Source organism: Apis cerana, linkage group LG15 (assembly GCF_029169275.1).
Source record: "Apis cerana isolate GH-2021 linkage group LG15, AcerK_1.0, whole genome shotgun sequence".
NCBI classification, from domain to species: domain Eukaryota; kingdom Metazoa; phylum Arthropoda; class Insecta; order Hymenoptera; family Apidae; genus Apis; species Apis cerana.
In genome coordinates, this window is record NC_083866.1 from 4,598,977 (window position 1) to 4,626,886 (window position 27,910).

The 27,910-nt window shown below is 47.4% G+C and overlaps 1 protein-coding gene across 1 annotated transcript; it reads right to left on the reverse strand.

The window, feature by feature from the left end:
- Positions 1–8,443: 8,443 nt before the first annotated feature.
- On the reverse strand, positions 8,444–25,710 carry LOC114577553 (homeobox protein Hmx). The gene is made up of 3 exons (XM_062085715.1): positions 23,663–25,710; positions 14,116–14,462; positions 8,444–10,849 (listed from the first exon to the last, which is right to left on the reverse strand). The coding sequence occupies exons 1-3, from the start codon at positions 24,259–24,261 to the stop codon at positions 10,005–10,007; spliced, it is 1,791 nt and encodes a 596-aa protein (XP_061941699.1). The 5' UTR covers positions 24,262–25,710; the 3' UTR covers positions 8,444–10,004.
- Positions 25,711–27,910: the final 2,200 nt, after the last annotated feature.

Consider the following 27,910-nt stretch of genomic DNA (forward strand, 5'->3'; position numbering starts at 1 on the left):
AGATAATCAAGTGAGTTTGAGATGAAATTGCTCGAGAAACTCGATCATGGTTGGTGGTTGGATGAGGTTTAATTTAGTTCTTTTTTTTTTTAAGGTAGATTCGAGAAGAGAGATTGGAAGGAATTGTTAAAATATTCAAGTTACCTTTATATAAGAGTTTAACATTAAGAGAACTTATACGATCTGAAAAATTAAGAGATCCTTTAAAAGAAATCTTCTCCTTTACGATGAAGAATCAAATAATAAGCGTTGAACTTAAAAATCAAACTCGTGAATGTGATCTGCTCCAATCAAATTACGTATCGATAAAGAGAACAGTATCGGTTTTGAAGAATTACGAAATTATTAAGAAATATATAAATCTACTCGTTTCAATTCCGAGTAAAAATTTCGAAGCAAAGGGGGTTAAATAATAATAATAATAATAAAAACCTACCCTCGCTGATGACAAAGAGTCGTGCTTCCAAGTGTCAACACGTGCTCGTGGATCTCCTTTTTCTATAACTATAATTATCTGCCGTGGCTCGTTGTCCCCGGCCGTGTTCCGCGGTGAAACGCGTCGGGAAAGAGATCGCACGCAGCAAGTAAATGGATGGATGAACCGGGGCGAAAAAGGGTGCCTTTGAGCCGGGCGAGTCCGTTGCTGCCAGATTAATTAACGAAGCGCTCGCCCGGGGTCCGGAAAAGGATCAACAACTCCGATACCGGGATACCCGGAGCTAATAGACAGGTGGCCCTATCTGCTTAACCATCGTTTCGCTCCTTTCGATCGATCGTTCGATGGTGTGCGGTAATCGCGAATCAATCGTCTCTCCCCCACTTTCTCTCGCCGCTACTCTCTCCATCGAGGGTGGATTAAGAATCTGTGTTTTAACTTCTGCGAGGAACGACGAGAAAATGACTTTTGACTTTTGTCAAATATCGCGGAGGAATGGTTTTTTTTTTCTTTTTCTTCTTTTTTTTTTTCTGAAGAGATGAACAATTATCAATCGACGAGAGTTAGGTTACGATCGATCAAAATTTAATTTAACTTTTAATTTTGTGAATCATCAGTTAAAGTGGTGGTTCCTTTTTTAGAGATAGAAGATTACTGGATAATTTTTAATATTTAATCGTTATCAATCACCAGTTATTATTAGTTATAAAAATATATGCATATATCTTTTGACGTTTCTTTTTTTTAATTTCCAATAATTTTATGATTTCAGATAATAATGGATCCTCTTAGCTGCGTAGAATTTCTCAAAGCGAGAAAATCACTCCATCCTGTACGGTGAGTCGAAATTAACTCGAAATTAAAAACTGAAAAAGATATTCCGCTTATGAGTTTACTTACATTCAATATTTCCGACCGAGCGATATAAAAATTATCTCAGCCTGATTTTTCTCATAATTTATATTTTAATCCGTTTCGAGAAATTTCATCCCACTCTCTCGTAAAAGGGATACGTAAAATTTTACGCGGAAAGTGTTTTCGGAATTTATCGACAATCCATCGACAATTTCGAAAAACGCTTATTCTGGATTGCGATTAATTACGCGGAGAATTGAACGATGTAATTAGAGAAAGAGAGAGGAAGACGAGAGGAGGGAAGATGAGAGGAATTAAGAGATATTTTAATTTGTCTATACATATATACATATATATATGTAATCAGGTTGCAACTTCGATTGCCCCGCTCCCGTACAATATTAATTATACGCTCGTTTCTCGATTTCGTATTATTTCCTTTCTCGCCGAGTTTCGACGCGGCAATCGCTCGAGCTAATTGCTCGATCCAATCGTGCCAATCGTAATTATCCATTCCGCCCTATATATATGTGGACGGCGACTTTTCATTTCGTGCGTAAAATCAGTACCCGTTGTCGTCGTGGCGACGACGATCGATCAATGAAAAATTCATCGAACGGAAATAAATGATCGACTCCTATCCATTGTCCGATGATCCGAGGGGGAAGAAATAACTAACGGGATGAGAATCGAAGAAAAATTCGGGATAATTAGCTCGGCGATGGATGAAATTGAACGAATTCTTCTTAAAAAAAGAAAAAAAAAAGAACCTTTGCGATACGTGTTTTATTTCCTCCCTCCCCTCTGTTGAAACGGGGGCTCGTGTCAAAGGTCCGTCCATCTAAGTAATTACCGGAGCTTAGGAGCGTCACAGTTGGGCTCAACGATGTCGATTAAACGCGAGATAAGATACAACTGCTCCACCTTTGCAACGGTTTATGCGTTGCAGAGCAGTACGTTTTTAAATAGAATGGCCGTGTGTTTTACACACGAAATGCTTTAAAATTATCTCTCTCGATGATCACCTTTCATCCGTCGAAATCTCCTTGTTTTAAAAATTAAACCGAGCGCAAAATTTTCCAAGCCTTTAAAAAACTTATCGTCTTCCCCCCTCCCTTTTTTCTTTAAAAAACATTCATATATATATATATTCGAAAATCGAAGAGTTTGAATTAAAGAGAAACTAACCTAACTAAAAGAGGAAGAGAGAAAATTACGAACGACTCCGATTCGGTCGATTGATTTAATCAGCGATGGCTGTATCGCGGGAATGGACAAAATATAGCGGCGATATTTATCGGGTGAAGCCGCAAGTATGCCGATCGAAATTTCATCAAAAGGGTTGATTAGTCCCGCTTTTCGACAGATAGTTCTCTGCTCCGTTGTATTGTGAATGGTAATACGATCACGCGGTATTGTGCCGCGGCCAACATATGCGGCCTGCAGAGTAAGCGCATCGTGGTAGACAACATATCGGTGTGTATGGAAGCGAAAAAGCAACGGGGAGAGCGATGCACTTTTCGGAGTGGGAAAGGGAGAGAGAGCGTGTTATTTCGAACAATGCCTCCGGCCGATTTAGCCGACGACGCTCGAGGAATGGAACCAAGGAATCGCTTTCAAATTCCGCCCTCCGTTTCCCCTGCAAATACGATTTTTTTCTATAAGTAAAGAAATCAAAAATTCCGAGAGAAAAATTTGAAACCAAAGAATTTTGATCTTAATTTTAATCCGCTGTCACAAATCTGTATCGTCAGTTTCCTTTTTACTCGCAACGAAAAATCCGCGCGAGAAGATGAAGAAGTGAGAAAGAAAAAAGGAAAAGGAAACGAGTGCATAATAGGAATCGGGGAGGCAAGTAGTATAATCGCGGTTCGACGCGGCGTATAAAGTCCGAGGAATGGGAAATCCGGTGGCGAGTAGCGAGCGCTGGGTTCCGGGCCCTCGGCCGAGGAGGAAAGGAGGGCTGACACGGTGACAAAGCGTGGTAAGAGAAAACGATGACGGGCAGCTCGGGCAAGAGGGTAAAGAGAGGGAGTCAATGGGTATAAGCACTAAGCACGTAACTATAAAAGGAGCAGGGGGTTGCGAATCGTCGCTAGATTAAAAAGAGGCTCCCTTTTTCGCTTGCTCTCTTTTATGCCCGTGCGCCGCGCCCCACACGCATCATGTGCCTTCGATGTTCATACGTGTAATACGGGTGTGCACACACGGCCGCCAATCCATACACGGAAACACCGTCTTCTTATGTATACGCGCGAGCGTTCGATATCTCGCGACCGTCCGCTGTAAAAAGCAATTCGATCTGGCAGCGCGGTCTATAAGCCCTCCCCTCTCACCCCTCTTCTCCCTTTTGGTGGCAGCCTCGCGTCAATCTTCCTGCGGGATTCGAACTCTCGCCGACTGTCGTCTGCCTGTTCCGCCCGCGTGGAATGAAAATCGGCTGATTTTCGGCGCCTCAAATGGCGAATCCAAAATTAAACCTCTCTAATAAATCTGGATCTCTCCCCGTGCATTTCGAGTTTAAACCGCAAATAATGGATTCCGATATTGTACCGTCCCTTTCCGCTCGACTCGAATAATTGAAATACGAGTCGAACGTTTGCGCCACCTCTTCCTGTATCTCTTCCTTCGAGGCAAGAACAATCGAGGAGCCAAGTCGTTCGCGGCGAACAAGTCGGACGAGGGTTTGTCGGAGGGTGTGGCCGCGGAAAGTGGTTAATAGATGGCGAGTTCTCGATAGTTTTTCCAAAAAATTATTCCATTAGAGTAATTGTCGAGAGCTCCTGCTGGAGCCGGGTAATAATAAGTCACGAAAGGATAATAATGCGAACCGCACGATAATGGCCGTCATAAATTGGTGCTCGTGTTGCACGTGTGGAGACGCGTGGGAGAGACCTGTTAGGGATCGTCATCTGCCTTCTTTTCCCCCCTCCCCCTTCTTTCTTTCTTTCTTGCTCCTTTTTTTATTTTATTACATCGAAACCGCAGCTGTCGCCAAGTAGTCCGCGTTTTTATCAGCTTGGTAATTAACTCGATTAGCCGAACGATGAAGTTCCATACAAATGAGGCGGCCGCCTTCTGCGGCCACGGCAATTAAGCCTCTCTCTATCGATTGTGTTTCATCGCGAATCACGTGAATTAACGCGCACTTGCGTGAACGCTCGGCCGACGTATGTATGTGCTTGAACAGAGTCACGCGATGATGATACATCCCCCTCCGTTTCGGCTTATCGTCAACCCGATCCCGGGATTAATTTACTAACGAATCGAGATCCCTTGTCCACTCCGCGCCATTAGGAATTACTGATTTTCTTTCTTTTCTTTTTTTTCCCCTAGACGAACAACGTTGATCTAGATGGCGCGCCGGTATCGGGCACCGCGGGGGTCTAGGGATCCCCATCGTTCTTCGAAAACTACGTGTATTCTCCGGAGAAATGGCGCATACTCGAATCGATCACGAGATTTGTCGGGTGGACAGCGGCAGGAATGGCTTCCAGAGAGGGATAAACTGCGGTTAGGGGAGGCTGGAATCGGTAATGGTATATCCATGTGGTGTGTACCGCGGCTTCGTGGAATTTATGGGACATCCTGTGTATAATCCTATTTCGAGGCTATTTTGGGTTACGGAAATTATGAAATTAGGAAATCATTTCGTTCGCGACGTATGTACAACAATCTGCCTGAATATTCAACAGAGATTTAACGACACGATATAATCGATTTCGTTTTTGTTTTCTTTTTCGCGTTCCTTGAAGAAAACTCTGAAAAAACTCGTCGCCTCCAATAATCGCAATAATAGCCACTCCTCCGTTCGAAAATTCGAAAAAAAAGAAGGGAGAGAGAGAGGCCGACACCAGGAGGGCAGGAGTAATGAGACCAATCACCGTTGGGGAGATCGAAGAATAGATTCTTTCGAAGATTTCGTGAGTTTGCCGGTGTAACACGATCGTCACTTATACGAGACCTCGAAGAACACGGGCTTCGAGACCGTTGTCATCCCCCTTACGTGTTAAATTACCCCGGGACGGGTCGTATAGAGCACGGTATAGTGACGGGCGAGGGGTGCAATTCGACTCTAGATTGGTGCCAACAATGAGCCGGTGAATTTTCGTTCCCGGGGACAAACACGATTCTTAACACGATTTTTTTTGAATCAAGATCCGATTCAAAAAAAAAAAGAAGTGGAATGTCGAGGAGGAGAAGGGGGAGAAAAGGGAGGGGCTAATTGACGGGGTGGATTTTTTTCGAAAGGTGTGAAGATCCAGGTTGCAGCGTGGATCGGTCCTAAATTCGAGCCGGGAGCTTAGTCGGGTGAAATGTGCAGAGTGTGTTGTTTAACAGGCAGCTAGTTTGTGAAACATATATTCGGTACGCGAATATTGTTTTGTTAAAAAATCCAGGATTTTTTTCCCCAATTTTTCTTTTTTCTTTTTTTTCTTTTTTCTTTTTTTTTTTTCACATAGATTCGTCGGTAAAATTATATGGAAGCTTCTCTGGTTTCTTGATTTTTTTTTTCCCCACTGTATCTCCCATTACTAGACCGCGGATTTTTATCCGGCTAAAACATGCACAAATATTCAACTAATATGTGAAAAAAAAAATACCATGTCAAATACTGCGCAAATATATACATATAAATATCAATATATACATGTCAGAATAGAATATTCAAGATTTTCTATTAAATCCTTTAATAGAAATAATTTAATGGGCCGTCTTCAGAAAGAAAAAAAATCCGCAATCTATCGTCGTTATCTGTATCATTTGAGTTTATTTTCCACTTATCTTTACCAACCCCATCGAGCATTACGAATCATCCGATCATCTGAAACAGGTTTTCCCATTAAATCGAGGAAAAATTTTCTCGTTCGTTTGACGAGACGCGGAATCGAAATGGGGAAGAAATATACTTTTCCCTTCTTTTTCTTTTTTTTCCATTTTATCTCCCCTTCTCTCTCTCTCTCTCTCATCCAGAGGAACGATATCGACGAACGGCTGAATTTTCCGATCGGCTTGTTAGCGATAGGGAAACGTTGTTCCGCAACGAAAGCTAACGTCCGGGACAAAAAGGAAGAGAAAATTGGAATCGATCGATCAACGCTCCTCGCGGGCAGCGTCGTTTCATCGCAATTACCGAGTTAATGAGTCGCTTTAAATATTCAATGCCATCGCTTATTAACGCCAATATAAATCGTGTTTAATCAGTCGAACCGCGTTTAATCCACCCGGCGACGACCGGGTTTCCGGCAGAGAATAATATCTTCCACGTACTCGCTGCACCAACGAGTTCTTCACTTCATTCCTCCATCATTTTTCGTGCCAAATGGATACGCAATTTTTCCCTCTAATCTTTCTCTCTAATTATCATATCTTCTCTTCTCTTCTCCGTTTTTCAATTCGTATTTTGTTCGATTAATAGGAACGAATTCGTAACTCCGTTGCGATATCTCAATAAACCGTCAATGAAAAATATTTTGAGGTTACGTACACGATATACGTATTTATATATTTTTTTAAAATCTCTGATCGAAGAGAAAGTATAAATATAAACCTTTGATTATCTACATAAAATTCGACGAATTTTGACCCATAAAATCTTCCTCAATTTTGAATAACATCGATCGTACGGTTCGTTTAATTATACGTAACCAAAACAACTATCGAAGAAACTTCCGAGAGAATTACCCAAACAATCGCTTTGTGTATCGGCCAATTTACATCGAGACACAACAGTGGAAAGGACACTTGCCGAACAGCTTGGTATAAACTCGAACGAGACCGCAGACAAGCGTTCGTATTCGGCCAGTTTCGATCTTCCGCCGCTTCCTTCAACATGTTGCTCCTAACCGATCACGCAAATCACGAATATACGTAATTCCATCATCAACTTTCCGTTCATCGACGATGGTTATACGTAGATATACGTTTCTTAAAAGAAAAAAGAGAAAAGGATACGATTGCAGAAAACCTATAGAATATTTAATAATATCCCCGATTAAAATCCTTCGCGGTGTTCCAAGCGAAGGAGGGATCCGCGAGTCGAAGCGTATCGTTGTACCCGAGGAAGATACACGATATAAACGCGCAAAGAGGAATAAAACTAAAACAGGAGGGACACGAACGAACGTGTAGGCCGTTTCCAGGCTAGGTTGTAGCGTGTGGGGGGGAAGGGGGGAGGCATGTTGCACGGAATGGAATCGCTCGGCGGATGAAAGGTTCTCGCCGGAGAAAAAGAGAGATCAGAGGCGAAAAAAGAAAGAAAGAAAAAAAGAAAGAAAGAGGCGAAGGCGCGATGGCGCGCGACGGCCTGTGAGAACGATGATTGAAGTGCACGTTACTTACGTGCGCGTACTTACTCGGCGATGCCTCCCTGTGCCCCGTGTGTTTTGCAAGAGATGCGGAGAGAGAGAGAGAGAGAGAGAGAGAGGGAGAGAAACGCGGGCTGGAAACGGGCTTCATTGTCGTCCCTGCTCCCTCGTGGTCGACACCCACCAACGCCGCCTCTCGACGTTTTTCTCCTCGAAAGCGACGATGAATCGGCTTGAACGTGCCTGTGAACCCACCTGACACACCGCGCCACCTCATTCCACACTCCATAGCTAAAACTGTGTCGCGAGTGTACACCGGATGCGTATCATGTCCTCCTTTGATCGAGTTCGCGGCGAGAGGTATGGGTTTATCCGCCTTTCGAGGCGGATTGCGAGGAGTAGGAGGGGGAAGGGGGCATCGATCGGGAGGAATTGTCGCCGATATCTGAGAGGGTTGTCCGCGTTAACCCTCTTCCTCCGCCCTCTCCCTTTTTTACATATTTCGCCTCGATATATGTTGCTCGCTGCGTCGATATCTTGACGAAAGGGGGATTAAATTTGGGAAAATTTTTTTGGGGATGGAAAGAAGATTGGTGGTGATGCAGGTAACTCTAACCTTCCCTCACAGAATCGTAGAAATTTCCGTCCAAGTTTGGAGTTTTGTCACCATCGATCGAAAGTAAAAATGATCCTTCGTTGAGTTTCGAATCTTGAAAATAAGTTGAACAAAAGAAAAAAGCCGAGGTGTCTGCTTTCTTGTTTCTTCCTTTTCTTCGTTTTTTCTTTTCCTTTTTTTAATCGACGTCTGTTTAGATTAGGGTGAGGAGGAGAGAGAGAGCCGGTATTTCGTAACTCTACCGTTCGTTTAATAAAATCAATCGTTTAAATACTTATCACAACAGGTAGAATAATGTCGTAGGAACCCTGCCTGTTTTCTTACTTGCGTGTTACCTAACGATTAGTTACAATCTCTTAACGATTACATTTACACACTCTCTTGTGACTTCTTCGCTTCGCTTCGCTTTTGCAACGTTCCCGATTGAAAGGAGATTTATTCAAAATTTTGAAAAGGAACAGAGAGAGAGAGAGAGAGAAAAAAAGGAAAAGAAAAGATAGCGAGAGGAGACCGATCAAGAAAAAGAAAATAATTATAATAATCGTAGAAACGATTATTCGCGCGTTACAACAATTTTACTAACTTTACAACGAGGCGAGGGATGAGAACGAGAACGAAACAACGACAGAGAGGTAGAGACAGAATATAGAAACGTGTATGCGTGTGTGTGTGTGTATGCGTGGTGTATACGCATGTGTACGTGTGCAAGTGTGTGTGTGTTTGTCCCGCGCTCATCGACAAAATATTCTTAATAATCGTTCCACGAGCAGTTTTCTTATCGACATGTTGACAGACTAGATACAATACTTATATTACAATTGTTCGACTTGCCGGAAGTCGCCAGCCGTTCGACCACGGCGATTTTATATATGTGTACATATATATATATATTTATATATATATATATATATGTCCAACCCTCGGCCAACGAGCCACGAGAATCCTCCACCTTCATCGCGTTTCGATGCATCCATACTTTCGAATAGGATACGCGAGGGGAGGAGGAGGAGGAGGAGGAGAAGGGCTTGTTGTTGTATTACGTGGTTTTGGAACGTGCGATTGAAAGACGTGGCGCGACGAGCGTGGATAAAACGAGATCGTTTCGTGCTCGGAACGGTGACTCGGGGGAGGAGGGAGGGGGAGGGGGAGGGGCCATCGATCGTGCCGAAACTTTGCGAGCCAGTCCCGTTTGCGATTGGAAGCTCGGTTGGAAAGCTTTTCGGGTTGGCGCTTGGAACGTGCCAGATTACGATTTTGATTGAAACCATTATTAAATTTCACCCATATTCTTCCTCTCTTTCTTTTCTTCTTCCACTTTGAAATTTGAAAATATATATATGTATATATTTTTCGAGGCTAATGCAATTAACCGTGTCTTCTCTTCCACACATTTTTCGTGGGAAAAGAAATGGATAAAACACAAATCGTGCAATTTTACCCAAGCCTACCCCGTCAAAAAAGTTAAATTTGACTTGTAACTTTACCAATCTTTTTTTTTGTCCAAGATACCCGTCTTTGCCCGAAAAAACGTGCACGGATGCATTACGCTCATTTTGCCAGGAGCGAACGTATCGCAAAAGACGCGTGGGACGACTTTCGAGTTCGAAACGACGAAGTCTACGGAAAGCAGGCACGATCGAGGATTCGGTGGAGGATGATCGAGCGGCGCGAGCGAGGGTGTCCTTTCCTATCCGGACAAGGCGATCGAGGCGAGTCGCGAGAGGGAGATCGCGGTGTCGGCGCGGTTGGTTGGTTGCATGGGGCCGACGGTCTCGTGTGCCGGACGGTGTTATTGCGAGGAGGATTGGGGTGGTTGGCCGTTAGGCGGGGGCGGGGGTGGCGGCGGGGGTTGCGGGTGAACCTGGTGGGGGAGGAGAGTGTGCGCCTGCACGTGAGCCGGATGGTGATGGTGGTGCTGGTGGTGATGGGAGTAGAAGATGGGCTGTGCGGTGGTGGGGGGGCAGGAGGTGCCGACGCCGACACCGACGCCGACTCCTACGCCGACCGAGTGGGAGAGCGCCGACGTGGCGACCGACGCTGGCGCAGCGGCGGCCGGCGGCGCGGTCACCGAGACCGAGACGCTCGCGGACGTTCCGCTCCCGGCCGACGCCTCGTGATACAGTATCGGCACCCTGACCAGTCTCTGGGCGGCGTGGGCCATGTTCGCCGCCTCCAGTTCGGCGGCAAGCTGCCTCTTCCACTTGTTACGACGGTTCTGGAACCAGATCTTCACCTGGGTCTCGGTCAGCCGCAACGAGGCGGCGAGGCCCGCCCGCTCCGAGGAGGAGAGGTAGCGCTTCATGTCGAACGTGCTCTCCAGTTGGAACACCTGGGAACGGGAGAACACCGTCCTCGTCTTCTTCTTCCGTTTCATGCTGCTCGAGTCCCGACCGTCCACCCCGACCTGCACGCTGTTCTGGCCCCCGCCTCCGCCGCCGCCGCCTCCGCCGCCGCCCCCCGCCCCTGTGCCGCCGCTCCCGCCGCCGTGGAGGCCCGCCGAGTTCGTCGATTCACCCTCGCCGTCCGCCTCCGGGCAGTCGTCCTGCTCGCCGAGGTCGTCGTGTCCCTCGTCGCCCGTGGACGGGCTCCGTGTCCGGTGCAGACGCTCCTCCCCGTTCTCGTCGTCCAGGTCGTCTGCGAAGGGAAAACGATACCGCTCGCTTGAGAATTTGAATTTGCTCTCGTTTCGCCTTTTTTTTTCAACTCTTTAACCAGAAAAATTTCTCGATCGAGAATTATTTGGTATATGGTACACGTTGTAGCCTTCGCAAGTGCTTTTCGCTCGATTCGTCGATTCAGCATTTCGAGGGAGAGGAGGGAAGCAGGGTTTATGCAAGTTCGATTGTTTTTTCGGATGTGTCGAAGGATTAGGAGTTGAGATTTAAGAGATCATCTTTCGTTTCAGATTGCGTACAAATGCACGGGAAAAAGCTTGACTCGTGATCTGAGAAATCTAAATGTATAATGTATATAATGGAAAGCTCTAATAATATTTGAATCGCCAGTTCATATCGAGAATCGATTCCTCCAAGTAAAGGAGAAGCTATAAAAGGGTATCTGGTCGTCTGGAATCGGACGACAATCGATGCGAAATAACTGGTGGGATAAGATAATGCCTCGGTTGTCGGTCGATGCACGAGCTCGCTCATCGATAACGATTAACGCCCCGATTTTCCGGATAGGCTGCCGCGCACGTGGTAATGGAAACATATGCTTCGAGTGGTCGCGATGATCGGTAGTTCGTTGTCGTTGCGGACGCCGGTCATGTGTACACTATCAAACTGTGTACAGCCCGTCGTTATAAATCGTCGTGCATCGAAAGCAACTCTCGGTCGCCGCGAGATAAATCTAACGAGATCTTGAAAGATTCGATCAATCTAAGGACAAGAATCGGGGAAGGGACTGTCTAAGAGAAGAAAGAAACGTTGAAATTTTTAATGAGCATGAGATAAATGAAATTAGAACGTAATTAATTAGCATGTCAATGGCATGGATATAAGTATAATTATCCTTTCTTCAGTTTCTACGAGTTCGATTCATTGATCGACTATTTAATTATGAAAAAAAAAGGGAAATTTGCTATAAATCTGGGAAATTTTCACGAGAGTAATCGAGATATTTAGGTACTTGATATTTGATTACAAAAGAATTCGGAATTTCGATTCAAAATCATCATTCTCGAAATCCGAAAAATTGTCGTTACAAGTATTGCAACAAGTATAATTTCGATTTGGATGATTATACATATATTTACGACAAGTGACGAATCGACGAGTCGATATGATTTTCACAAATCGGTCTATTTATTCGATCGTTGAATGTTGGGGAAAATCGTTTGCAATATGCTAAACGCGTTAATTAACTGGTCCCTTTAAAGCGTTTTCCTGGTCGATCGACGAGGAAACAGAAACACGAGGATGATATCTTTTTCGGTATCATTGTCGATCACCGTGAATATTGCTATCTATAAATTCTCTTCTCGCTCGGTGAATTCGATAATTCATCTCGGCCGGCCGTTTGCATTTAATATTTAGTCGATTGATAGTCGGCTAATTAATATTCTATTTATCCATTTTCATATAATTGCCTCAGATATCGCGACGTGGCCGTGTTTTCCATCCCCGTGTAATGAAATATTTGTCGTTTTCCCCACCGGTTCTTCGCGCCTTTCACGCAAAATTTCGCTCTTTGTTTCGCGTTTCCGTTAATTGTTCTAATTTTATCTCCAATTTAATTATCGTTTTCGAACGATTTTCTCGTAGAAAATTCCGATCAGATGAAAATTTCGATTCGATTACTTTATCGGGAGTACAAGGACATTTGGAAGGAATGTTTCAGTAAGGATTTTAAAGGAAGCAAACTTGAGCTTCAATGGTTATAAAATTTTAATTCCGAGATTCTCTTTCGAAGACTTTAACTTCGATCCAATTCTTTTCTTTTCTTTTCACATATTTCCAAAATATTGGACAAATGAATGGATTCATTTCTTCAAATTTTTGGAAAGATATAAATAGAAAAATGACCAATGATCAAACTGATTAGTAGATTAAAATTTACAGTGGTTCATCGTTTGTATCTTTTCGAAAAAATTGATCGCCAAAATTCTTCTCATAATTTTTAACAATCTATATCAATGATACCTAAGATCGAAGTTAAGGGTTGGGAGAAGGAGAATTATCATGGAGGGTGTCTCGTAGGTGCAAACGGTCAGTCCACCAGGCTGCCAAGTATTTTGGCGAAGTGGCCAGGAGTAAAACGATCGGTGGGTAAGGCGATCGACGTTGGTTTGTCGTTGTGGAAGCCGTGGAAGCCGTACCTCGTCGACGACGTCCACGCTCGCGTTTATATACTTACGTAGAACGCATACGAGCCCTCGCCTTGCCCTTTTCTCTTTATTCCGCTTCCCATTTCTTTTTACCGTCCTCGCGAATTCCCGCCTTCCCAGACGCGTTTTTCACTCCCGCGATTATTTCTCACGGAATATCAATCTTTCAATTCTTATCAGAAAGTTGAACGAAAGTGAGCGAGTGATTTTTGGATTTTCGTGATCGACGATGCGTTGTTGAAGAATCGTCGAGGAAAAAAAATCTTCGAAAATAACGAAAGAAGGAGGGTGTCTTTCTTTTTTTTTATAAGGATCGAATTGAAATTGAATTATAAACGGAGTAGAAATTACGGGAATCAATCGATCATGATATCTCTCCGCGATTTGGAATTGATGCGGAGCGATAGATGCATCGTTCGATGTCCTCGTTCATTGAACGCTTCTATTTACAGATAGCTGAATCGAGCTGAAACAGCCCGAAACGGTGGCACGATTTTCAATCAACGAGTTGTTCCCCACGAGAATGTTTACAAGCCGATATTACGCACGACTAGCCTAAATTTATGATCAAACTCGTAACGATTTCACGCATAATCATACTCGTAGAATATATATATATATATATATAGATTGTTTATGTACGCGTGCAGTTAACAGAGCAAATCATTTCTAATCGAATCGTTCGATATTCGAAATTCAACGTGAAATATCCAAGGAATTTGACTATATTTTTTTAAATTTTAAGCGGATGATACTTTTTTTTACACACAGTCGATATTCTAATTATTAATCCGATTTCACAGTACTTTTACCAACTGGATATAATATCTGATATGACATGTTAATAGATTCGAGTTGCTCCGTTTCAGAGGAAAATTTAATTTCTATACTCTGTTCCGTTGTTTCACATCTAAGAGTTCACATCTCAATCTTGTTACTTCATCCTACCTACTTCCAACGAATCGAAAAATCGTAAAAATAATATCCCCTTTCGGATTTCGATAGTTCCAAATTGCATAATTATTTGTGCAATTACAATTGGATTCTTTAGAAACATCCACATTCCACCACTCACCCCTTTGCGGGAAGGACGCGGATGCGGGGCTGACGCGGCTCAGGGTGCCGACCACGTCGCTCGGCGACGGATGCTCCAGCGTCTGCAGGCCGTGCGTCGGCCTCCATGGAAACGGCCAACCGGCGCCACCGGGCAGGACGCCGCGGATGCCGTCGGCGTCCACGATGTCCGATTGGCCGGTTACCTGGACGGCGTTGCTCAACGCCGACGAGGCGGCAGCAAGCCTCGAGTGGTGCTGGTGCTGCTGCTGCTGGTGGAGGTGCTGCAACGTCGACGGGAAGAACACACCGCCGACACCGATCCCGACCGGATATCGGCCCGCGATCAGCGACGACATCAAGCCCAATCTGCAAATTCGAAAATCGTTTCAAGAAAAATCCTCTATCCTATTCAATCTTTCGGGGGATTGGATCGTGGTAAAAGTTGGAAACGTGTTGGATTTTAGGATTGTTCTCATCCATTTATTTCGAATAAATGTTCAATCGTTCGACGATCGCTTAACGCAAACGCAACGACTCTCGAATCTCTCCCCCTCCCTCAAAAACATTTCCGAGGAATGTTTATCCATCGAAAAAGGACGGGGTTAAAGAGCAACGACGAAGGGGGAGGGCTTCGATTAAACATCCGGGATCGGATCGGTCGCCGTTTCAAGAGGCGAGCTCCTGGTGGATCATTTCGGGGCGCGGCGGCGTAAAAGTGAAACCGTTAGCGAAAAATGTTTGCGAGCCGTTTAAAGCCGCGCTCTAAATAAAACAGCGCTAAAAATAACAAAAAAAAAGAGAGAGAGAAAAAGAAACAAAAAGAAGGAGGAAAAAAGAAAAAAGAAGGAAGAAGAAAAAAAGAGAGAGAGAGAGGAGAAACAGCTGGATTAAAAAACACAGCGGCCGCGTTTCCACCGGCTGAATGCGAGCGTTGCACAGGCGAGCTTTACACAGACGTGGAGCGTGTCCGAGGCGTCGGGCGCGATTCACCCTGGCCCCGCTGTCTTCTTCCCGCTCCCCTCCCCTCCCCCTCTTATCTCGCCCCCGAAAAAACCGGCAAAACGTTTCCAAACCCATTTATCCGGTCCGCGAAACTCGCCTCGCCTCGTTCTCCCCCTTGGTTGTGTCGGCGCACTCGCGAGAAAATGCGAGCCAACAACGTTTTCCAACCCTCCCCCACCCCTCTGCGCCGATCCTCCGCCATCTTCCGGAAACCATTAACATCCGCCGAGGAACACGAACCCGGTTGAGGAAAGACTCGCTCAAAGAAATATTTCCCCAGAGTTATGCCTATTAAGGGCGACGCGAGATCGACAACAATGACACTCGGGTGCTCGTTATTAACATTGAAAATCCGCTTATCCGGGGAAGAAAAGAGAGAGATCTGGATGGATTCTGAGAAATGTATATATACCTGTGTCGACGATACTTGGCCGGGGTGTTCGATTAGAAAGATCGAGCGAGATTGAAAATTGGCAATGGAATATGGGATATTTTCGACGGTTAATTTCGAAGGATAATTTCTACGGGTTTTTCCGCTAGATGGGCTACTCTTTGTCGAGCAGTTTCCTTCGAGAGGTGGTTCTTAATTGTAGATTAGGAGTGAATGGAGGTGATACCTAAACCTGGGCCCAAATCCCCAAATCCGGATACTTGTAAATGGAAGCTCGGAGAGGTCGCGTTTTACTAATCGGCGATCTCGACACAACCGTGATCCCTTTTCAATGGGTACGGAAATTGTTGCACACGCAACAACTGGAACTCTCGCTTCTTGCGAGAATTGTTGGAGCGAGCCGCAACTCGACGCCGCCCTTGACGCCATCCGAACCATGTCTCAACTGCAATTAGCACTCTCCGTTTCGTAGATCAGGGAGATTAGACTTTACAATGTTCTGACCCTTAAGCTCTCTACTCCATTCATCCGATTATCGAGAAACTTTGGAAAGATTATAATACGTTAAATCCAAGATACTCAGCACAGGAAACTATTCCTAAGAACGAACGAAGAATCTGCTCTGATATTCGATGAAAATATATATATATATATATATATATATGTTAAAATAAGAATTAATTCAAATTACGACAAACCTAACCTCCAAAAAACCTTGTTTCTCAATCTTCCAGCATCGATGCAACCGTGAATCCCTCCACGATGCAGCAACACAATTTCTTCTCGGCGCGAACAGGGTTGCCAATATGCCAGCAACCCCCAGGGCGGCTCCCCCCGAGCCGGAGTTCTCAATTATACCGGCCATTTTGCCGGGTCGCGTGTAACAGCCTCGCGATCGTTATTCCTGATCAACGTTAAGTGCAGCTGCGAACGCTCGAAACAGAGGACAGAGAGGGGGAGGCGGAGAGGGAGGGAGAAATCGCTCTAGCGGCGATTTGCGGCGGCGATTTAGTTGGTCATCAAGAAATGTAGGTTCGAACACATCGTCGAGAGCCGGTAAGGCGAGAAGCCCACCGATTCGGAAGCCATACCAGCTCCCCTCGTGTTCCTTCGCTCGTTCCCTCCCTGATCGACTCTCGATGCACTTCTCCGTAGGCTCCCTTTTTCATGCTTGTCGACGATCGCGCCAGGCCGATTCGCCCCGCCGATCGAAGTTTGTCCGAGCTGCTTGCGGTGGGATTCCTTAATCGTTCCAAGTTGTCGAGCGCCGTTCAGGGACACTGGTTTCGATCGATTCGACGGATGTGCATAGATTCGCTCGTCCGAGATCGCTTTTGGATCGAATTTTTAACTCGGCGAGTACCGGATTGTCCACCGAGTTTTGCGATTGATAGATTGATAACCGGACAAGTGTTTAGATTTTCAATTTACAAGTTCTACTTTAAAGACACCTTGAAATAATTATAACAAAATTCTGGCACAGTTCCAATTCCATGGGTTCCGATATTCAGACAGATATCACCGCCTCGTTTATTGTAATTGAATTAAAGACGGGACAGATTTCTATTCAAATTTATCTATTCTAAAATTTACACCAATCTCCGTGCCAATGTAACGGATTGAAAAAATTCCCCAACAAAACAATTTCGATTACGCTTCGCCGTTTGCGTAATAATTACCAGGCACACCTTTTCGAGGAGTGCATCGGAAGAAGAAAAAGAAGAAGAAGAAGAAGAAGAAGGAAAAGGAGAGAAGGAAAGGAAAAAAAGCACGCAATCCCAGTTTTCTCGCATCGATAACGGACAGAGGAGGGTGGCTGGTCTTCGGGGATAAGAAAAGAGGAAAAACGCAAAGGAGGAGCGGTATCTGCCGGGGGCATCGGGCGTACAGATGCCCGGGGAAAGATAAAAGAAATCTGACAACCGCCTGTTTGTAAGCATCCACCGGTAGGGTGGCCGTTTTCTAAGGAGGCCAGGTATAAACACCAAACACTCTCCGCTCCGTTCGAGGAGCTCGTGCTCCACCTTTTTCTGCCTAATTCTTGCGCGGCTTACGTACTCCTCTTGGGTAGGCCAGCGTTGGATGAATGGCCGTGAGGAGAGAGGGCTTTCTTCTCTCCTTTCTACGGGGCGCGACTCCTCTTGCTCCTCCGGCTTCTTCCTTCGCTCGATCGATTTCCACGAGGGTCCTCGACTTCCTCCTTCGATTCTCCCTCTCTTTCGCCAACACCAATTCCAAACAAGAAGAGGATACATTCTCCCTTCGCCCATTCATCGTCCACTTCGCTCCTCCGCCTCCGCTCTCTTGATCTCTTCCCCCCTTGTTCGTTGATCGATCAACGGCCGAGATCTTATTGGCCCCCCCATCTCTCCGTCCCACGGCAGAGGAAACTCGTTGATTACGAGCCGCCCAATCTCCTCATAATCGGATACAGGACTGCTTTGCCGGTGCGCGACGATGAATATAGTCAAATACCACATCCCTGTGTATCGATTCGAGTTCTATCCACGGTCAAGCCTCGGATTCTTTCGACCCGAATGCGGATCCCCGACCAATTTGTCCGTTAAACTTCACCCGTACTCTGTACTCAGTCATAGTTCAATGGGGGAGGGGGGAGGGTATATTATCCCTTTCCCCGTATTGATCATTATTCCACCTTTTTACCGGGCGCGCTCCCGCTTTCGTCGATCACGGGCGAAACGTGCGCCTGGTAAGTGGCATTCTCGAATATAAACTCTTTATGCCGTGGTTAACGATCGCTCGTAACACGATACGTTTTTGTCGTGTACCGTTACACCAGGGGTTGTAGTAGCTCGATGCGTTGGACAGAAGAAGGAGAAGTCGATTTACGCACGATGGCGGCGGCCAATCGCCTCCAGACTTGGCCGATTTCCGCGGCGCAAGGGTTTCGCCGCCTTTCCTTGGTAATTAGTAAGGGCTGCCCTGTGGAAACCGATCGTTGACGCCTTTCTTGTTTTCTTCTTCCCGTCTCTTTCGAGGCTTTGCTGGCTAATTCGAGGCCGGTGCCGTTGAACGAGAACACGTTCGATGGGGGGCAAGGGAAGAAATAAAATTATACCAATTTTCTTCTTTCGATGAAGCCCTTCGTTCTTTAATCCTTCAATGGGACAGTTTTTTTTGCGTTGATCTAAGCGATCCGGTATCGTGCTGTTTCCGTGACTGGTATTTAAATTTTTCTCCTTTTTTTTTTAACAAGTGACACTTCTATATCAGTTTCGCCTCCGTTTTTTGGCGTTACGGAAATGTGTAAGTTGTACTTTGTAACGAGTAAATACACCTTTTCTTTTCTATTTTAAAAAACCTTTAAAATCTGCAATGTATTTAATTTAGAGAGAGGAGGGATAACACGGGATAAAATTGTACCGATTTTCCCCCTTTCTCCCACAAGGTGTACGAGCGTGTGACTTGTTATTGGCGAAAGATAAAAACCGGAGTTCTGTTTTTATCGATTCGCGTTCTAACGGTTCGCGTTCACGGTTACGTACTGACTTATAAAGTGTCATTACGATGACCCAACAATGAGTTATTGGCTTTCAAAGTACCCCGTTAAATCCTCTACTTGGCTTCGTTCCGCTCGTTGCCTGTTACAGGCCAAGTGGAGGATTTATGCTTGTGCTTACACAGGAGACAACTTCATTTCACTGGATTTCAAGGAAACAACTTAATTGCTTTAGTGCGACGCTTGCAGGCTTTAGAAACCCAGACCAGGATACACTCGCGGATTAAACCCTTCGCCAAGGGAGGAGGAGGAGGAGGGAATTAATTACGCGAGACGACTCCAAGATTTCTTCCCCCGTTAAAAACTTGCACGGTTTAAACCACGGTTTAAAACACGTGAACGGACGGTTCCTGATCGTGGAATAAACTGAACGCACGATCCGTTCGAAGAAATTATTTTTTCGACGACGACGACGACGACGACGACGATAACGACGCGGGGTGGGGTGGGGCGAAGTAACCGGATAGGATTGAAAAATAAAAAAATTGTTTTTGATTCTAAACAACTGGTTTTATTTGCCGCGTACAAACGGAATAAATAACGGTAGACCGATCGTTTAAATAGCATTTTATACTAGACTAGTCGCGACTACCCGCGTGTTTCGAAATCAATTTCCCGCGGAACGTGGAAATGGAATCGACAGCTCCACACTGTTTTTTCCGTTTGTTTTTTCCCCGATTGAAAATTCATCTTATGCGATTAATATTCTCGTGTACAAAACTCGTGCAAAATAGAGAAGTTACTGGTGGAGATTTTTAGGAAGGAATGTATTACGGTATATACGCGTATACACGAGTTTTAAAAATGTATTTGAGTTTCACAACGTTGCGATTCCAACACGCGAGCGATATTTTCCTTCAAAATTGCGTTTGATTTACGTCTCTTTCCTTTTTTTGGTAATGTGATTCGTGAATTCGTGAGAATTAGAATTAATGGAACGAAGGATATCGAATCGTTTTCCCACCAAATTGACGATCGAATCCTTGCGCAAAGTAAAGAAAAAAAAAAAAAAAAGAAAAGAGAGCCGGATATAAATATATCAAAGTCCTTATTCCACCACGTTTTCAGGATTTTCGATCTCGACGAGAGAACGGAGGCGTCATCACCGTCAACGAGAGAATAAAAGGGGACGAGCTCGAAGAAGGAAAGAGGGAAAAGAGTGAAAAACAGAGAGAGAAACACGAGTCACGAAACGACACACGTACACACAGAGGAAGAGAGGAGGAGGAGGAGGAGGGAGAAGCGAGAAGAGAAAGAGGTGAAAAAAGGAAAGAAAGCGCAAAGAGAAAAAGTAAGAGAGAGAGAGAGAGAGAGAGAAACTGTGTTTCGACGCGATTATTATTCGTGGTCTATTCCCAGCTACCGTTCATTCCACATTTGTTTCCGACGTTGAACATCCATATCGCCCTCGAACGGGCGATCATACACAATGGGCTTTATCGTACCTTCCTTTGAAACTTGGAGCGCGATCCCACGCTAATTAACGAATCATTCATCGGCGCTGTAATTAACGAGGCCGACTCTGTCGCGGATTATCCCGGCCAGATCTTTTGCGCATAGACGTCATGTGCCTGCGGTTACGTTACTGGAATATTGTTGCCCCCCTCTTGCAAAACAGTGGGGCCCGCGCCACCGTTTTGCACCGTTGCGAAAAGGGAGTATAGAGGATTGCGAAGAGAGAAACAGATATAAAAATATATATATATATATATATACACGCGCAGATATATCCTTACGACGTTTCCTGCATCCTCCGGTTATTTCAATGGCGTATGTCCGCGCGAGATTTTTCTTCTTGTTCCCGCTCTCGTTTCTTCCGTCCCTCGTCCCTCGCCTCCCTCCTCTTTCTTTTTGTTCCCTCGTTTTTTCTTTTCTTTTTTTTTAAACGGAACGTCGTTACATTTGTCGCCGGGATAAACACGCCGCGCGGCGTGTTAATTAGATCGGAGCGAGAGGGATGATGTTGGATATGATAAGGACGGGAGGGTCTCCGATTAATTTATAGAGAACTATCTCAAAAGCTACGACTTTCTCTCAATTTATAATATCGATTTTAATACGACCATTGTTGCTTAGCTCTCGTGAGCCAAACGTCGAAGAATTTTTTCTTATTCTCATTCTCCGTAATGGAAGATATTTCGAGAAGATACAATTTTATTTTGAAACGATCCTCGATGTCTGGTTGGCAAGTCTCGTCAAGTTCGAAATCATCTTTGCGCGCTCCCCCTCCCTCTCCCCCGGAAAACGAGAAACGCTTTGTACAACGATTGGAAAAGTTAACTCTCGTTAACTTCCCCTTTGAAACGAATGGAACGCACGTACGTGTGCGCGGGTGTGCGCGCGCACAAAAGGTGGCGAGGCGAGATAAATTCGCGGAGAGCTTCTAATTCAGGTAATATTCTACACGGGAATCCTTTCTGCTGAAATCTCTTCCACCCCGGTGAAATGCTATTACCGTATCAGTTGAGCGGCTGGGAGGGGAGGGAAGGGCACGTTAAGCGGCGAGACACGGGGAAGATTGCGAGCTTTTCGTCTACTTAGCCGACCTTGGCGGGGCCAAGACCCGGCTTGGATGCCGTAGGCAACGATTTAATAATAAATCAAACCGGGAGGCGTGTACGGCGTGCGTTGCTCGCTTCCTCCGCGCGCGGAAGACGCTCGTCGGGGTGGCCGAAACGTCGAGGAGAGACGACGGTGCCCGTCCCTCACGGGACGGCTCCTTACTTCAACGGGGGCTCCTCCACTCGGCCCACGCGCACCGCCACGTTTCATCCGCTGATGCATTATGCACCCGATTTGCCTAATCGATCCCCTCCACTACTTTCCGCATCCTTTCCGCGATCCCCTCGAAACACCGATCTTTCCACCCGCAGGATTCTCGAGGATTTTTCGAATTATTTACACAAGGGGGATTTACAGAAATTGGCGTAGAGAAGAGAATTTCTCATCTTGATCGGTTTCGATAAAAATTCTGAGGAGGAGGAGGAGGAGAATTTCGAAATTTTAAATTCCCCCTGTTTAAGAATATAAATAAATGAATAAATAAAATTAGAATCCTGTTTGGAGGAGGAGATATCCACCCTCCGATGGCTGATGATCTCCATCCGAGTAATCTTTTCCCTCCCTCCCGAAGCGGAAAGGAAAAACGCGTCCCGCGGAGTGCACTGTCGCACAGCAGTGGAACTTAATCAAATGGTAAACGGGTGGAAAACAAGCAATTGGAGGCATCGAACCGGCGAGAAGAGCGAGTAAGCAAGGCAGCCACCCGGTTGTATATACAGTGGGGTGCCGTCAATCGGAAGAGGAGGGATGGGGAGGGGGTGTAAATCTGATAAAATCATCTCGAACCCTCCCTCCTCGGCAGCCCCTTGTGGCGCGGCTCGAGTTCCTCGCCGAGATATATCCGATATAGAGAGCCCAGTAACGGCCCTAAGTAACGTAAGTAATGTAAGAGGGTGGTTGTTGCTACGGTTGTTATTAAATGAGACAGCCTAATAGGCCCATTACGGACCCCCTCGGTCCATTCCCACATAATATAATCCGAGGCAGCCAGCCACGCGTCCTCCACGCTACTATTCTTCTTATACTACTCCTCCGCTTCTATCACTCCTACGTGCTCGTGTAGGGAAGAAGAGAAGAATATTCACCGCGGAATATATAATGATCGCGGCGAAAATCCGATTCTAGGAAACGATTTCCTCGCCTTTGAACTCTGTCCATTCGTATCCCCTTCTAATTTTGGATCGAGGGAATAACATTTGGAGGAGGGAGTCTTCGCGAGCAACGCATTCTGCTGCATGGGCGAAGAGACAGTTGGATATTCGAGAACGTGTATTTTCGAGATGGTGTTATTATTATTCGAGAGGCGCCTTTGATTCGATCCTCTTTCCCTCCGGATCGGTTGTTGACGTTTGACCCGAGTGATGAGGTTTGGGGAAAATATCCGGAGATTTCTACGTCCCCCCCTCTTTCTTTTCGGGAAAATAATTCGTAGAAGAGAGAGATAAAGTTGAACACGTGTCGATTGATCGACGTTAATTCGCGCGCGGCGGATAAAATAGTTATCGCGTGGTCGACAGACGTAAAATTGATGCCGCGCGCTAATTCCTTATTAGTAAACATTCATAGCGTCATCCCATAGTGTTGAATCGAATCGCTGGATCAATGGATCCCGGGTAATCGTCCCTTGGATGATTCGATTCGAGCGGATACCAACCCAAAGATACAAAATCCCGTGGTAAACAAATGGATGGAACGCGCGAATCATACGCTCGAATCTCGATAATAACCACGAATTCTTGAAATTTACAAGAGATTTGGAACAGTCCTCCTCCCTCGATTTTACTTTCCTCAGAGTTTCTCCAATCGCGTATCGATTCGAGCGGAACCGGATGGATTCGACGACCATTAACCATCCACCGCAAACAACACGATGCGAAATCGTAAAGCGCCGACCAAACCACCAGCGCAACGAGTTCAGTGGAGCAGTGGGGGTAGGGAGGGGTGAGATTGGTACACCAGAAACTATCGCACGCCGCAACCGCACAATATTCGCGTTCGAAGGCACGAAGTTCCATCAAACGGTGTATACACCGTGAAAAGCGGATCGATACAGAGAGAGAGAGAGAGAGAGTAGAGCTAAAACGCACATACCTCGACAACATGGCCAAGTCGGCCGACGCTTGATGGCCGAGCAAAGGGTTCGCTGCGGCGTCGGTGGGCGGCGAGAAAGTGGACGCGGGGCTCGTGGTGCTGGTAGCGCATCCGATCCCCATGCTGCCCGCGTTGCTCCTGTTCTCGACCGCGTGGCCGAGGCTCGAGGTGCCCCTCTGGCTGCCCGAGAATCTCAAGGACGTCGGGGACGAGAGGCCACCCCTCGCCGGGCTGTCGTCGCAGGACGAGCCGATCCTCTGCGCGCTTTGCGCGTTGTGGGGCAGCGGCGAGCCCCTGTCCACGTCCGACGATTGCCTCTCGGCCGAGACGGTGGACGTCGAGTCGATCGGGGGCGATTCGGGCCTCCCGAGGATGCTGGATATGCTGAAGGACGTGTACTGGGGGTTGCAGGCAGGCCTCAAGGCGGGCTTGCCCACGTCGAAGCTGAACGAGTGGTGGTTGTTCAAACCGCAACCGGATTTCCCGTTCTTCTCCTCCCTGAGGAGGAGCTCGGCCGGTGTCGAGCTGCTCCTCGAGCCCTCCAACTCCAGATCCTCCTCGGACACGACCGACACCTCGATCTCCGTTTCGCCGGACATGATTGACGAGTCGAACGTGTCGCGACGCTCCTCGGGCGAGGCTGTGTCGAGTTGCGTGTCCACAATGATGCAAGAGCGGTCACCTCTTGTCCCGCGGCCGAGCACGAAAGCGGCGTGGTCCCGTTGCACTGGCGGCCCGTCCCGTCAGAAGGGCGGCACGACCGTCGACGACGACGGTGCGACGGCTGGGCGACACAGTCTATCCGACACGCGGAGCGGTTCGAAGCGCGGCTCGCGTCGCATATCAAGCGTGGATGTTTTTGGCGCGGCGCGAATGGCGGTCGTGTGGTGCACGCGATCGCGTTGGCTAGCGGGCACGTCGCGTCGCCTCCGACGGCAGGCGGACGTCGTGGCGGATCGTCGGTCGGTCGCGCGACATTCGTAAGCGATACCCTGGACGACAGGATGACGAGGAGACGAGACACTTGGAGGGCTCACCCTTTCGAGAGCCACCCTCTTTCGGAGCCTCCCTCTCGTCCTTCAACCGCCTCTCTCATCCACCACCACCTTTTCCGTCTTTATTTCTACGCGCGCGCGCGGATGCGTGCGTACGTGTTTTGTGTGTGCGTGTGTGTGCGTAAGCGTGTATGTCACGCTGCGTGCAAGTGTCTCTCTGGCAGCGCACGAGTGTTCGTGCGTGCGTGAGTGAGTGTGTATACTTCTCCTCCTCCTCCTCCTCCTCCTCCTGCCACCACCGCCCACCACCCTGACACGTAGCCGTTTCTCCTCTCTTCCTCGTCCACCGACCGATCTCCTCTTCCCCTCCTCGCCCGCTAGTCCATTCGCGAGACGTTCCCGTGCGTGTAAAACCGCGAAGAGTGTAACACGAAGTCACTTCCTCGAGTCACTTTCTCCACCACTGATCGTTAATCACACTCACGGTGTTCCTCTTCTCTTCTCGTTTCTCTCCTCCCTTCTTCTCCTCTTTCTCGCTCCTCTCGCTCGTTTCACCAGGATCGATGGAGGATGTACGTATCGCTACGCGACCAACAATTTTATTTACTCGCGTACATACACTTGCAGCGTTCACACGATTCAAGCACGGCGGCGGTATCGTATCGCGGGGGCGATACGACGTTTCCGAAGTTTGGAAAGCACCGATCACCACGAGTGGGGAGAGTATCCGGCGGACAGCACTCGCGAGCGTTCGGGATCGCGCGAATGCTTGTAAAAATCCGGGGTGTATGCCCGGAGTATCGGATATGATGGACTGCGGACGGCCACTGTGCTCGCACTAAGGGGTAGGAAAACGGCGGAGAAACCACAGGTCACACGAACGTACGGCCTTACTCGAACATTCGCGCACGCAGCGTCACGGAGCGCGCGGAGCGACGTAGTGAAAGCGGTGGAGACGAGGCGAAGTGCGAGCGAGATGGGTGGAGAGATCCAGCGGCGAGGGAGAGAGAGAGAGAGAGAAAGAAAGGAGAGGAGAAGGAGAAAGGAGACGAGGGTAGTAGGCAGGTAGTAGGTAGTGAAGAGAGAGAGAGAGAGAGAGGGAAGGAGAAGATGGAGACGGAGAAGAAGGACAGAGTGTGGAGTCACGCTTCGAGAGTCACGGGGTGGTAGTGTTGCGCGTCGGATGGATAGGCGACTGGCGAAGGACGGACGTACGGTACGAAGGGATGGTTGGAACGAGAGGGATGAACGAGCGGCCGACGCTCGTGGTGGGGTGGGGTGGGGACGGCCGGAGAGGACGGCTGAGCTGCAACTTGACGGAAGGGGTGTCGTGGTTGGGGGGCGGGGGAGGGAGGGAGGCGCAGGGGGCGGGGCGAACGGGCCACCGTGGGGGATGGATGTCGCGATTTCTCATAGGGTGGAGGCGCGATCGATGACTCGTGGCGGAGTGTATCCGGCACGGGGGCAGCCGTGGGCGCGGGCCAATCGCGTGAGCCGCGTAGTCCTTAACTCGAAAGATACTCGGCCCTCCGACGATCCTGCGGAACGATCGTGGAACGGGGGAGGGGAGGAGGGGGCGGCTGGCGGTTGCCGTTGCCTCGTCGCCTACCACCCCGTATCCTACCACCTCCTCTGCCCGAGCGCGGCGCAGGAGGAGGTGGAGGAGGAGGAGGAGGAGAAGGAGGGTGGGGATAACACACAACTCCGCTGGCTGGTGGCCGTGCCTCGCCGTGTTACTTATCCATTATAACACTCCAAGATCTTGATTTAAGCCTGCAGCCAGCGGTGAGCTTTTAACCAATTAGCCTTTATAGCCTACCCCCTCCCCCTCGACACCCCGTTCACTGGTACTCTCTGCTACTACCCCGTGTGCTGCTGCCCCCCCTGTCCTTTCCGCCCCGCGCCACCCCCCTGTCCTCGCGAACGCGCGCGTTCGTCAGCCATACCCCCCTTCCCCCCTCTCTCTCCCTCTCTCTCTCCCTCTCTGTCCGCCCGCCCATTTTAGCTTGCCTCTCCTGCTCCCTCTTCCTCGCTCTCTCGTGTCCCTAACCGGTGCGCCACACCGATAGTAGTTGCCGTGCACCTATATTCTGCTATTCTATACCAACGTCCTCGCCGCAGTCGCGCGATGTACCCACCTAATCTACTGCTTCTCTCCCTTCCACCGCCTTCAACCCTCTAGTTACCTCTATCCGTTAACTCCCTCTTTTTCTTCGCCGTGACTCCCTCCCTCTCCTCCCTCCCTCTCTTTCTCTCTCTCTCTCGAAGTTCTCGTTCCCTCATAACCACATGCATTATGCGCGTCGGTGTATCAGAGCCGCGTATTCGCGCGTGCAAATAACCCGAAGAGAGCAGGGGGAGGTTCTCTCGTCGTCGGTTTAAATACGCTCCAGTGACGGAAATTAAGAGTGGACCGGCCGCGATACCGACTTTATCAACGATTTCTCTCTTCTCGATCTCTTGGAGAGGGTATATATTTGGGAGGGGGAGGTGGAGTGATTTCGCGATATCGATACTCCGATGATCAAAGAGATAGCCGATTCTTTCCTTTTTTTTTTTTTTAAATAACGTTTAGTTAGATCTGTTGATAAAATACGAAAAAATCTCGTAGCTCCTACCTTTGCAGAGATATTGGTTGTTAAGATCATCGAGATAAATATTCGTCAAATAGAATCAAACGGTCGGCCGAACCGTATCGATCAATTTCTTCTCGCCACCGCGAGAATTAACCTACAGATACTTGTGTCGCGATCTGTCCTGAAACCAAACATCCTCCGTTCCATCGTGCAACAATTTTCCTCGCAAGTGGAAAAAAAAAGAAAGAAAGAAAGAAACATCTCTGGACGTAATTCGCGCGATAAAGGAAATGGAAATCGTTTCGAATCTCGGCACCGTCCTCCCTTCCACGAAGGAATCGGCTAACGAGTCCTGAGGGCTCCTTTAACGACCCTTTCATCCCCGACATTAACAAAACGTGACGCGTTGCGCGGCATAATGGGCCGGTCCTCGCCGCGGATCCACCCGGAAGGGCAGAGAAGCGATGCGGGGATTCGGCCGGCCGCGTGAAAGGGCGCCACGAAGTTTGCCGACGAAAAGTAGTAGGAGAGAATGATTACACCGGCTGAAGGAAGGAAAGCGGTCCCCTGAAAAAAAAAAGGAAAAAAAGGGTCAAACGCGCCTCCTTCCGCGTGGACCTGGGTGACAAGCAAAGAGACAAAGCGTTGCGCGATATCACGTGTCTCTCTCAACCTGC

Excerpts from the sequence above, each read along its gene's own strand:
- LOC114577553 (XM_062085715.1), bottom strand. The coding sequence starts at position 24,261 with ATGTCCGGCGAAACGGAGATCGAGGTGTCGGTCGTGTCCGAGGAGGAT. Across the intron at positions 14,463-23,662 it reads GACTTGGCCATGTTGTCGAG|ATTGGGCTTGATGTCGTCGC; the intron begins GTATGTGCGTTT and ends TCGAATTTGCAG. Across the intron at positions 10,850-14,115 it reads CGCGTCCTTCCCGCAAAGGG|ACGACCTGGACGACGAGAAC; the intron begins GTGAGTGGTGGA and ends TTCCCTTCGCAG.